This window comes from Scyliorhinus torazame, chromosome 11 (assembly GCF_047496885.1).
Source record: "Scyliorhinus torazame isolate Kashiwa2021f chromosome 11, sScyTor2.1, whole genome shotgun sequence".
Taxonomy (NCBI): Eukaryota; Metazoa; Chordata; class Chondrichthyes; order Carcharhiniformes; family Scyliorhinidae; genus Scyliorhinus; species Scyliorhinus torazame.
In genome coordinates, this window is record NC_092717.1 from 57,042,301 (window position 1) to 57,056,074 (window position 13,774).

A 13,774-nucleotide genomic window follows, 5' to 3' on the forward strand; every position below is an offset into this window, starting at 1 on the left:
TACTGTCTTTTACAAGCAAAGGCTGGGATTCTCCATTTCCCGCCGCCGCGATTGGGAACCTGATTGGGCAGAGAATGAAGCTTCAGAAGAAAACCAGTATCGGCGCTGGGCGCTAGACCGTTTGCCATTCTCCACTCCCCTGCTGACAGCTGCAGTGTGCTTCCCGCTCCGTGCCACGGGAAAATGTAAATTCATGATAAGTACCCAATTAACAGGCTTGAAGCCCGATTCACACCCACCTACCGTGTTGTTCTGACCCCCAAAGCAGCAAATCAACCAAGCAGGCTTTGGTGTGAGCTGGGCCAAACGCAGCCCTGGATTGCTGGAGCCCAAGGGTTGTGGGGGGGGTGGGGAGGCAATGGGGTCAAGGTACATACAATGTGCCCTCTACCATTGCCAGGGGCAGAGGGGGATTCCCCATGGGTCCTGGGAGTTGGTGGGTGTGGGGGACGGGTTGATCTGGGGAATGACCTTGAAAGCCCACAACACTCCAAAAGGCTTCCAACACCTTTCACTAGCCTGCGATTGACAATTTAATGGTTCAGACACAGCTGATTCGTGGATTGTTTATTTATCTTTCCCTTCATGCTTGAATGCATCTCAGGCACCCTGCTTTGATGGTAACCATGATGTTTCTAAACACTTGCTATGATTGACAATTCCTCACCACATCAAAGGAGCCAAGTGCTTTCTGCTGTGAGAAAAGACAATGTGAAACCACTTAGTTCATTTGATACGGTGAGGAGCTGTCAATCATCACAAAACTATTAATAAACATTGTGATGAAGGGGCCAGGGTCAGTCTCATGTGAGTGTGGAGTGGGGGGTGTTGACGCGTTATTCCTTGTGGTGGGGGAGGATGCTCCTCCATGTCAGTGGAGAGGCAGGCAGGATGTACGTCATAGGGAGGAGAGGTTTGACTCCGGTCTTTGTGATCAGGCTGCCTGTCAAAATGGAGGTCCGAAACTGGAATTCTGATGGAATCCAGAGGGTTCACCATGATGCATAAATTTGCATGGTTAAGGAGCAAGACTTGCACATGGCACCGCTCCAAGTGCCAACGGACTTTAACTTTTGAGACCACTGAATCGTGCCCTTCATTCCATTGGTTGCAATGGAACTGAATATCAGGCACCTTGTACAATAAGTGATAGGTCTGCCGCAATCTGCTTTGTCCAATTGCCCAAGGTGAATTTCTACCCGGAATCTCCTACAGCAGAACCGCATTTGTTTCGACATCGACAAAGATTCAGGACCTACTTTGTTTACTCCACTGCTCGACCGGAATCAAATTCAAATAAAATTAAATATTTCAGCTGAAGCTTCTTTTCCCTCTTTTTTTTCTTTAATCTCTTTACGCTTTCTTCTTCCAAATCAATCTGCAGTTTTGCTCAGTCATTAAATGCTGACTTTGTTGAAATATGTGTCATGTATAATAATGCGTACTAATCAATACAAAGAGCTATCACTTCTTAATATCTTAACACTGGGAAATGTGATTTCTTTTTTTCCCCTTTGATTTTCTATTGTTTGTATATCTCTGAATTGTATTTTCTATGTCTGACCTTCGTGATTAATTTCCTTCTCAGCCTGTTCAGCCCATGCAGCCTTCTTCCCAGTCTGTCCAGTATCCAACGGTTCCTTACCCTCCCCAGCATCTCCTGCCAGTTTCACCAACGCAGCAGTTTCCTGTGGTACTTGATCAGTTTAATTGTATCCCTTTTACACAGTAATTCGAACATTTGCAACATGCGTATAACTGTAACTGCAGTATGTTCTTGTGTGCTTTGCTTCACTTTCAGTGGTGATTGTTCACTGCATTAACTGTAGTTGGCAGTTCATGGCTGAGGGGTAAATCTGTATTACTTGCTGAAATATTTGCTGTGTGTGTGTGAAACTTGTTTGACTCTTTGTTGAGACTGAAGCAGAAATTAAGGGGCAATTTTAGCATGGCCAATCCGCCTACAATCCGTCTTCCCTGCACATCTTTGGGTTTTGGGGGTCAGACCCACACAGACACAGGGAGAATGGGCTAACTCCACACGGACAGTGACCCGGGGCTGGGATCGAACCTGTGTCCTCGGTGCCGTGAGGCAGCAGTGCTAACCACTGCGCTGCCGTGCCGCCCCAGAAAAATGATATTTTAAAGTGTTTTGCATTTTCCAAATTTCCATGTCGGTAAATCAGTATTAGTTATTTTCACTGAATTGTTGCACCTTACGCTTCTGGGACGCCAGAAATTGGGAAGCAACTCACCATGTCTAGAAGACTCTGTTCCTTTTTCTTTTGTGCAGATCAACAGAAATATTTGTCAATGAAATGGACTTGACATCAAGTTTAACGATGTGCCCACATTTTCCCCACATTACCCTAAGGGATAGATTTTGATTTTATATGATTATGGGCAAAGAGACAATAGCAGCCTACTTTACATCTCTCCCAATTTGTACTTCCATTGGCCTCAATAGGAATAGAAATTGATGAGATGTAAAATAGGCTGCTGAACCACTACCACGATGACACAAAGCCAAGGGGCCAGATTCTCCGATTCTAAGGCTAAGTGCGGAGGATCCGTGGGGTTTTATGTGGAAAAAATTGGAGGCGCCACCTCACCAGTGCATTGACCGATGAGGGGCTAGCAGCCGCGCCACGTAAAACACCCGGCCTCCACTAAATAAACGGCTGGAGAATTGCCGGGTCCGTGGCCGTGCATGCTGCATGACGACGAACTGCAACAGTCGCGCCGTACAACATGGAGCCGGCCATGCGCGGACCCGACCTGCCAGATAGTGCCCCCCTGGACACTCGCTCGCCACCCCCTGGCCAGCCCCCACCAATCCCCCCAGCCCTTGTGGAAGACCCCCCCAGCCAGCAGCAGGGCTCTCATCCGACTGTAGCGGTGCTGGACACAGTCCACAGCCGCCATGCCGGGTTCCCGCACAGCTGGGATAGTCGGGAACTCGGCCCATCGGGGGCGGTGCATTGGGAGAGGGCCTTCAGGTGACGTTCTGAGGCCATGCCAACAACATGCGGCACGCATCGCTATGAAGGGGCATGGCATATGAAACCTGCGTACACACAATTGTGCCTCCCCACAATTTTGTCGTAAAAAGGGATTCTCCGCCCAACCGCCGATTACGAAATCGGCGTCGCGAAACGGAGAATCTCGCCCAAGATCTGTCCGATTGAGTTTATCCAATACACAGACTATCCACACAAAGTTAAGGATTCTGCACTGAGCTGGTTAATCACAGCTGAGGCAGTGGTTAGGGTTTTACCATTGACCTTGGGCTAAAGAAGAGAAAAACAGTCATATTTCCCTCCTCTAACCACTAAATAGGCACAACTATAACGTCATTGCAGTGTTAATGTAAGCCTACTTGTGACAATAATAAAGATTTTTTTTTTTAAATATTTTTTATTCTCCTCCTTTTTCACATTTTCTCCCAAATTTACACCCACCAACAATAAACAATAATCAGTAACAAATATGTCAATCCCCACATCAATAACAATGATCCCATCCCCCCACCAAACCCCAACCATTAGCCCACATGTTCACATAAACAAATGACAAAAAGGAATTAGGGATCACCCATAGTCGCCATGAACACACACAGCCCCCAGCCTTCCCACCTACACGCCCCAACTAATGTTCAATGTTATCCAGTTCTTGAAAGTGCATAATGAATAATGCCCATGAATTGTAGAACCCCTCCATCCTTCTCCTCAGTTCAAACTTAACCTTCGCAAGAGTCAAGAATTCCAACAGGTCCCCCCACCACGCCAGGGCATAGGGTGGAGAGGTTGCTCTCCAACCTATCAGGCGATCAACGAGGCGAAGGCTACAACATCTGCCTCCGCATCCATTTCCATCCCTGGCTGGTCCGACACACCGAATATGGCCTCCCGGGGGCCCGGGTCCAGTTTCACGTACACCACTTTAGAAATTACCCTAAAAACCTCCTTCCTGTAATCCTCTAGCTTTGGACAGGACCAAAACATATGAACGTGATTAGCGGGGGCCCCCGCAACGTTCACACACATCTTCTACTCCTTGAAAGAATCGGCTCATCCTCGCCCTCATGAGGTGTGCTCTGTATACCATCTTCAGCTGTATCAGCCCCAACCTCGCGCACGAGTTGGAGGCATACACTCTCCGGAGCACCTCACACCAGAACCCCTCCTCCATATCCTCTCCCAACTCTTCCTCCCACTTTGCTTCGATCCCTTCCAGTGGTGCCTTCTCCTCTTCCAAAATAGCTCCGTAAACCGCTGACACTACCCCCTTCTCCAGTCCCCCTGTCGTCAGCACCTCCTCCAGCATAGTGGAGGCCGAATCCACCGGGAAGCTCTGTATCTCCTTTCTGGCAAAATCTCGAACCTGCATGTATCTAAACATTTCCCCCTGCTCCAGTCCATACTTCGCTCCCAGCTCCTTCAATCCTGCAAACCAACCCCTAATAAACAAATCTTTTAGTGTCTTAATCCCCTTCTCCTCCCATTTCCGAAAATTTCCATCCCACCTCCCTGGCTCAGATCTGTGGTTCCCCCGAATCGGCATTTCTCTTGACCCTGCTCCCAACCCGAAGTGTTGGCGATACTGCCTCCAAATTCTCAATGAAGCTATTATTACCGGATTCCCTGAGTATTTCCCCGGGGCTATCGGGAGCGGCGCTGTTGCTAGTGCTTTCAATCTCGACCCCCTGCACAAACTCTCCTCCATTCTGACCCACTGGGAATCAACCCCTCTGACCCAGCTCCGCACCTTCTCCACATTCGCCGCCCAGTAGTAATACATCAGGGGCGTCATTCTCTGACCCCCCGCCGGGTCGGAGAATGGCCATTGGGCGCCGTGAATCCCGCCCCCGCTGAAGTCTCCGGTACCGGAGATTCGGCGGGGGCGGGAATCGGGATGCGCCGGTTGGCGGGACCCCCCGCTCAATTCTCCGGCCCGGATGGGCCGAAGTCCCGCCCAGAAATTGCCTGTCCCGCCGGCGTAAATCAAAGCTGGTATTTACCGGCGGGACCAGGCGGCGTGGGTGGGCTCCGGGGTCCTGGGGGGGGCGCGCGGCGATCTGACCCTGGGGGGTGCCCCCACGGTGGCCTGGCCCGCGATCGGGGCCCACCGATCCGCGGGTGGGCCTGTGCTGTGGGGACACTCTTTCCCTTCCGCCTCCGCCACAGTCTCCACCATGGCGGAGGCGGAAGTGACTCTCCCCACTGCACATGCGCGGAAAACTGTTGGCGGCCGCTGACGCTCCCGCGCATGCACCGCATTTCCGCGCCAGCTGGCGGGGCAACAAACGCCATTTCCGCCAGCTGGCGGGGCGGAAATCCCTCCAATGCCGGCCTAGCCCCTCAATGTTGGGGCTCGGCCCCCAAAGATGCGGAGCATTCCGTACCTTTGGGCCGGCACGATGCCCGTCTGATTGGCGCCGGTTTTGGCGCCAGTCGGCGGACATCGCGCCGTTGGGGGAGAATTTCGCCCCAGGTTCGGAAGACCCAAACTCCCTCCCTGCCTTCCCCTCTGTAGCAGCACCTTTCTAACTCTGGCCACCTTTCCTCCCCATATAAACGAAGAAATCCTTCCCTCAACCTCTCCGAAAAAAGCCTTTGGCAGGAAAATCGGCAGGCATTGAAAAATAAACAGAAATCGCGGCAACACGTTCATTTTAATCGCCTGTACCCGACCTGCCAGTGACAGAGGGAGACCATCCCACCTTGCCAAATCAGCTTTCACTCTCCCCACCAAACTAGAAATGTTGTACCTGCGGAGCCCCCCCCCACTCCCGGGCAACCTGCAAACCCAGGTATCTAAAGTGAGTCCCTGCCCTACGGAATGGCAGCCCCCCCATCCCTGCCCCCACCCCCGACTGAGACACCACAAAATACTCACTCTTGTCTAGATTTAGTTTGTACCCCGAGAAAGACCCAAACACTCGAAGCAGCTCCAATATTCCCCCAATCAACGCAGTCGGTTCCGACACGTAAAACAGCAAGTCATCGGCATATAAGGACACCCGATGCTCTATCCCCCCCCCCCGCACTATTCCTTTCCATACCCCCAAACTTCTTAATGCGATGGCCAATGGCTCAATCGCGAGTGCAAACAGCAGGGGGGAATATAGGACATCCCTGCCTCGTCCCACGGTGGAGAGAAAAGTATCGCGAGCTGATGTTGTTTGGGCGGACACTCGCCCTCGGCTCCTTATATAGTAGCTTTACCCAGTCCACAAATCTTGGTCCAATCCCAAACCGCTCCAGAACTGCCATCAAATACCCCCATTCTACCCGGTCAAACGCCTTCTCAGCGTCCAATGCCACAACCACCTCTGTTTCCTTCCCCTCTGCCGGTGCCATAATGACGTTCAATACCCTTCTAACGTTTGAAAAGAATAAAGATTATTATTAATGGACGAGGCTGTGTATAAATGTCAGCTCAGGACACATTTAGGTTCAGAAAATTAGTTACTGAATTCAGAACTTCTTTCATTGTGATTACTAACCTTAACATGGAGCCAAACAGAGCATGATTTATTGTGGTGTTTTCAGTCTTGTGGTGTCTTTGCGGTGATGCTCGTGTTGCACGCAGTACATTCTGTCATCAGATTTTTTGTTTCATTATTTCGCTCAGGTGTATTATTCAGCAATCAGTATTGATTATTATTTTCTGCCTACATCATAGCGAGAAGACCTGGCTTCCCAGTTTAATCAGATGAGCTTAAGTCGACAGTCATCGGGAGATGCACCTGAACAACCTTCTGGTTCTGTCTATCCATCACCAATCTTGCCTCAGCCACCTCAGCAAACTAGCTATATCATGGCATCACCAAGCCAACAGCTTCCCCCAGGAGGTTTTACTGGATCTGGACAACCCATATCTCAGCAAGTGCTACAGCCACCACAAGGATATGTACAACAGCCACCTGCACAGGTATGTAAATAAAATGGGATTGGAATAGCCTGCTTAAATAATGGGAAGGAACTGCTGAATCTCAAATTCAGATGCATGATTATACGACATCTAATTCCACACAGTAAGTAAGTATAGACACAGTGGTTACCACTATCCATACTATCTTCAAAGTAATGAAGAAAATACTATGGAGTAACATGTTGGAGCATGCTCTCTGTAATGTGAAGATATTAGACAGTATGTCTTGCTGAATCTTTGTATCTGCTACCAATTGGAACGTACCCCTTTCATTAATTGATGTAGCATGTATTGTATGATACTAAAGTAAGTAAAGTCGCCATAGTCCCAGATGGGGCGGCATGGTGACATAGTGATTAGCACAGCTGCCCCACAGCGCCAGGGACCCGGGTTCGATTCCAACTTCAGGTGAGTGTGTGGAGTTTACACTTTCCCTCTGTGTCTGCGTGGGTTTCCTCCTGGTGCTCCGGTTTCCTTCACAGCCCAAAGATGTGCAGGTGAGGTGGATTGGCCATGCAAAATTGTCCCTTAGTGTCCAAAGATTGGGTGGGGATACTGGGCTAGAGTGGGGATTGGGCCTAGGTAGGGTGCTTGTGAAGGGTTGGTGCAGACTCGATGGGCTGAATGGCCTCCTTCTTGCACTATAGGGATTCTATGATTCTATGTCCAAAGGCTGCTTTGAGGGGGAGAATTGACTGGTGGTGATTTAACTTGAAGATCACCACACCTCAGGCGAGAGACAAAGTTGAGAAGGTGGGCCTCAGCTGGTACAGGAATTGAACCCGGGCTGTTGGCCTCAGTCTGCAACACGAACCAGCTGTCCAGCCAACTGAGCTAAACCCCTAGGTATGAACTAGTTATATATTAACATCCCCATTCTTGTCTCCATAATGCACGTGTTTAGTATACACAAGGTGGTTGTCTCGACACCTCAATGTAATATTGGCAAGAGTGTAAGAATGTGCATCACATGCCCATATTTTTGTTGATTTGTGTCATTCCTAATTTTTTACTGAGGGTGGATCCAAGTGTTTGCTTTTAGTGGTCAATATGTGATACTGTATGGGAATGGACAGAAAAATATAAAAACAAGACGCACAAAATAAAGGGGAAAGGAGAAGTCGAGGCAACAAGCCTTACTTGTTTAAAGGAGTTAATCATCAACATGTTTCCTTCTACAAATTTGTCCATGCTTTAGTCTTATTCATTCTTGGGATCTGCACATCTTTGGCAAGGCAATATCCTCTTAACAGTTCATAAAAATATCAAAATAAACTATCTCACATTTTCTTCGATAGCTGTGTCAACAACGCCCACTGAGCTGATCCATTAGTATGTCCAGAGCCCTGCCAAGCATTTATAATGAGATTCCAAATGAATAATTGTGTCAACAAACCCACGGGAGCTGATTCCTTAAAGACTTTGAACATAGCCAGCTCAGCCATCTGTGAAAGCTTTGAAACAGCCATAAAGATGGCTGAGCTGAATTTTGTGGGGGAAAAAACAAAACCATGTGCACGTTTCACACTTACAGATCTGGATTCAACTATTGTACAATGCAAAAGAACTCTTTATCCAATGGACCATGTACTGTAATGCATCTGAATACTTTTCCACTTTGTCAATGCCGTCCGTTCCTTTTACAACTTGGCAGATATCAGAGGTGACAACCTAGAAATTACATTATTTAATGGTTACTTTTTCAAAACTAATCCTTCAAAATATGCATAACTTGCAATGCAACACTTCATTGCAACATGGCAAGCTGGCAGCAGTTTTTGTACTTATCTTTCCTGTTGGTCCCACTTCCAATCCATGGTTCTCCCATGTCTCATGACCCCTCTGCGCTGGTGTGATTCAGATCACCTTCCAAAACTGGACCAACTCCACAAAAAATTGCAGAAGGTCTGAAATGCCAACTTCTGAAATGGTGCTGACAACATTGGGGCATAAGTGTCTGGAGTCCCGACTCACCCTCTTATCCCATAATGGTAGCACAAGTAGATAGCACTGTGGCTTCACAGCGCCAAGGTCCCAGGTTCGATTCCCCGCTGGGTCACTGTCTGTGCGAAGTCTGCACGTTCTCCCTGTGTCTGCGTGTGTTTCCTCCGGGTGCTCCGGTCTCCTCCCACACTCCAAAGACGTGCAGGTTAGGTGGATTGGCCATGATAAATTGCCCTTAGTGACCAAAAAAAAAAGAAGGTTAGATGGGGTTATTGGGTTACGGGGATAGGGTGGAAGTGCGGGTTTAAGTGGGTCGGTGCAGACTCGGATGGGCCGAATGGCCTCCTTCTGCACTGTATGTTCTTTGTTCCTTTGTTTGCTGAAATCACAGGAGCCGAGAATCTCTAGATTCCCACATATTCCCGAGACGCTTTATTAATGTTGCTGTGGGACTACTTCAGTGTCATGAAAATTTGTGATTTGACTTCGTTAATGCTGGTTTCAGTGCATATGTAGTTGTGAAGACTGGGGAAGTAAGCATTTGTGTTTCATGGTTATACTGTGCCAACCACATATAGAATGGTTTGGTAGATGAAGTGAGAATGAGCTGGCACAAAGGGCTGGTTTAGCACCATGGGCTAAGCAGTTGGCTTGTAATGCAAAACAATGCCAGCAGCGCGAGTTCAATTCCCGTAGCGGCCTCCCCGAACAGGCGCCGGAATATGGCGACTAGGGGCTTTTCACAGTAACTTCATTGAAGCCTACTTGCGACAATAAGTGATTATTATTATTAAGAGCCTGAATGACCTCCTTCTGTGCTGTTACCATTCTGTGATTGGTAACAGCACAGAAGGAGGTGCATGAATGCAAAAGATCTGTCCATATCACCCAGGATCTGAGGAATTCTCATGGCAGCCTCAGATTATCACTGAATCAGAAGGTTGTAAGTTCAAGTCCCACTCCAGAGGTTTGACTACCTAATCCAGGTTGACACTCCAGTGTAGTATTGGGGGAATACAGTATTGTAGGAGGCTTACCATCTTTTGAATGAGACAGTAAACTGAAGTCCCACCAGGTGGATGTAAAAGATCTCATGGTTGTATTCAAAGAAGAACAGGAGCACCTCTCCCCAGGGCCCTGGCCAATATTTATCATCCTCTGAAACAGATTATTTTGTTGTTGTTTCTTCTGGGATCTTGCTGTGTGAAAACTAGCTGCTACATTTCAACGGTGGTTGCACTTCAAAAAATGCTTCTTGGCTCGAAATCACTTTATGATGTCCAAGGCAATGAAAGGTGCTATATAAATGTACGTTCTTTATCACTATCAACAAATTACAGTCTGAAACGGGAGAATTCATAACGGGGAACAAAGAAATGTCTGAGTGTGATGAACGGTTACTGCCTTATCATCATGTAAGGTGATGTCCCCTTTAAGACCAGGCTTGGAACCCTGGGGACTCCGCCTCTGGCTCCGCCCATCTGGGAGCCATACATAAAGGCCTGCCTCATGGTCTGTATAGCAGTCAGCTCTCGTCCAAATCTGTAGCATAGTTATTAGCCTAATAAAGCCTTCTTTACAGTTTAATCTCTAAGCATCATTATTGAGGGTACCTCAATTTATTAGGCTAAACTAGATTCAGGATGGACGCAGGCCTAAAACCAGAGAAGCTCAATCTGGAAGCACGAACGCCGGAGGCAAAGGAAATTTTAAAATACTGGCTGCGGTGCTTCGAGGCCTACCTGGACTCCGCAGAGACTCCCATCCTGGGGCCACGCAAGCTGCGTCTACTCCACGCCCGGGTGAGTCACAGAATCTCCGCCACGCTCGAAAAGGCGAAGATTTATGAGGAAGCGATTGAGTTGCTCCGCAAGCGGTTTGTCAAACCCGTCAATGAGGTGCACGCCCGGCATCTGCTCTCTACCTGCCGACAGCGCTCGGGGGAATCGCTCGACGAGTTTGTTGAGAAACTCACCGCGCTGGCCAAGGACTGTGACCATCAGGATGTGACAGGGGAAGTCCATATGAACCTGCACATCAGAGATTCTTTCGTGTCCGGCATCCGCTCGACCTCCATCCGGCAGCGACTGCTCGAAAACGGGGCAAAAGACCTCCAGGAGACGCTAACGCTCGCCTCCTCGCTGGAGGTGGCCCGACATAACTTGGGTACGTACGGACTCTGCCAGCCCCCCCCGGACTTCCACAGACTCGCCCGTATTACAGGCCTGCGCCACACGGCGACCCGCTCACCATGGGGGCACACCTTGCTACTTCTGCGGGCAGGGCCAGCACCCACGCCCACGCTGCCCAGCCCGCTCCGCGATCTGCAGCGACTGCGGGAAGAAAGGGCACTTTGCGAGGGTCTGCCTGGCCAGACCCAGGGGCCAGAAAAACAAAGAACAGCCGGCCCGAAAATTAGGCTCTCGGGCCCGTAGGCCTCGCAATGCTGCTGCGCACCGACCCGACACGTCCTCTTCTGACGCGTCATCAGCCTCGTGCGAATCATGGGAGCGGCCATCTGGTCGGCAGCCATCTTCTCGACCCGACACGTGCGACCAACGGCAGCGGCCATTTTACGACTCCGACTACCCGCGACTGGGTGTGATCACCCTCGATCAAACTCGGCCAAAACACCTGCAGAACTCCATGATGCAGGTCCAGGTCAACGGGCACGACACTGCATGCCTCTTCGACTCCGGGAGCACGGAGAGCTTTATCCACCCTGAAACGGTAAGGCGCTGCTCCCTACGCACCCATCCCACATCCCAAACCATAGCCCTCACATCTGGGTCCCACTCGGTACAAATCACGGGGTACTGCATTGCGGATCTCTCGATCCAGGGTGCCAAATACACCCGTTTCAAATTTTATATCCTCCCTCACTTCTGTGCCCCCCTGCTGCTCGGACTGGATTTCCAGTGCAGCCACCGACGCCTGACACTGAAGTTCGGCGGACCCTTGCCCCCCCTCACGGTGTGCTGCCTTGCGACACTGAAAGTCGCACCCCCCTCGCTATTCGCTAACCTCACTCCCGACTGTAAGCCCGTCGCCACCAGGAGCCGGCGCTACAGTGCCCAAGATATGACTTTTATCAAGTCAGAGGTCCAGCGGTTACTGGGAGAGGGGGTCATCGAGGCTAGCAACAGCCCTTGGAGAGCGCAAGTGGTGGTAGTCCGGTCCGGGGAGAAGAAACGGATGGTCGTGGATTATAGCCAGACCATAAACCGATTCACGCAGCTTGATGCGTACCCCCTTCCTTGCATTGCGGAAATGGTAAATCGGATCGCCCAATACCGAGTCTTTTCCACGGTCGACCTCAAATCTGCCTACCACCAGCTCCCCATCCGACCAAAAGACCGCCTCTATACTGCCTTCGAAGCAGCCGGCCGGCTCTTCCACTTCCTCAGGGTCCCCTTTGGTGTCACAAATGGGGTCTCCGTCTTTCAAAGGGCGATGGACCAAATGGTGGACCAGTACGGTTTGCGGGCTACATACCCGTACTTGGACAATGTCACCATCTGCGGCCATGATCAGCAGGACCATGACGCTAACCTCAAAAAGTTCCTCCAGACCGCCCGAGCCCTTAACCTGACCTATAACGAGGGCAAATGCGTTTTCCACAACACCCGGCTGGCCATCCTCGGCTATGTCGTGGAAGACGGGGTCCTCGGTCCCGACCCCGACCGCATGCGCCCCCTTAAGGAACTCCCTCTCCCCCGCAGCTTCAAGGCCCTCAAACGGTGCTTGGGGCTTTTCTCCTATTACGCCCAGTGGGTCCCCAAGTATGCGGACAAAGCCCGCCCACTCCTAAAGACCACCACTTTTCCCCTCTCGGCTGAGGCTCAATCGGCCTTCAACCGCATCAAGGCCGACATCATCAAGGCCGCCATGCACGCGGTGGACGAAACCATCCCTTTCCAGGTAGAGAGCGATGCATCAGACATCGCCCTGGCTGCTACCCTCAATCAAGGAGGCAGACCAGTAGCGTTCTTCTCCCGAACCCTCACCGCCTCCGAGATTCGACACTCTGCAGTCGAAAAGGAGGCACAAGCCATTGTGGAGGCTGTGCGGTGCTGGAGACACTACCTCGCCGGTAGGAGGTTTACCCTCGTCACCGACCAACGGTCGGTCGCCTATATGTTCGATAACACGCAACGGGGCAAAATAAAAAACGATAAAATTTTGAGGTGGAGGATCGAACTCCCCACCTACTCGTACGATAACAAGTATCGTCCAGGGGAGCTCAACGAGCCCCCAGATGCCCTGTCCCGCGGCACATGCGCCAACGCGCAGGAGGACCACCTGCAAGCCATCCACAATGACCTCTGCCACCCGGGGGTTACCCGGCTCGTCCATTTCATCAAGTCCCGCAACCTACCTTACTCAACCAAGGAGGTCAAGGCCATGGTCAGGGCCTGCCAGGTCTGTGCGGAGTGCAAACCGCACTTCTATTGGCCAGACAAGGTTCGGCTCGTGAAGGCCTCGGGCCCCTTTGAGCGACTGAGTGTGGACTTCAAGGGGCCCCTCCCGTCCACCAACCATTATGCCTATTTTCTCACCGTGATCGATGAGTTCCCCCATTTCCCATTCGCCATTCCCTGCACCGACATGACCTCAGCCACGGTGATTAAGGCACTGCACAGTATCTTCACCCTGTTCGGTTTCCCTGCTTATATCCACAGCGACCGGGGTACATCGTACATGAGCGATGAACTGCGTCAGTATCTGCTCAGCAAAGGCATCGCCTCGAGCAGAACGACCAGCTATAACCCACGGGGAAACGGGCAGGTGGAGAGGGAGAACGCGACCGTGTGGAAGGCTGTCCTTCTGGCCCTGCGGTCGAGAAATCTCCCAACCACCCGCTGGCAGGAGGTCCTACCCGATGCCCTACACT

The 13,774-nt window shown here is 50.7% G+C and overlaps 1 protein-coding gene across 13 annotated transcripts in view; it reads left to right on the forward strand.

Moving 5' to 3' along the window:
* LOC140385293 (cAMP-regulated phosphoprotein 21-like) overlaps positions 1-13,774 on the forward strand; it is a 646,047-nt gene that overhangs the window by 508,703 nt on the left and 123,570 nt on the right. For 10 of the 13 annotated variants that reach the window (XM_072467301.1, XM_072467302.1, XM_072467300.1 and 7 more), the window contains 2 exons: positions 1,589-1,693; positions 6,688-6,936. In XM_072467301.1, coding sequence (XP_072323402.1) covers positions 1,589-1,693; positions 6,688-6,936 — 354 coding nt within the window. The remainder of the gene's footprint in view (positions 1-1,588; positions 1,694-6,687; positions 6,937-13,774) is intronic. The other 3 variants (XM_072467307.1, XM_072467308.1, XM_072467311.1) reach the window with 1 other exon arrangement.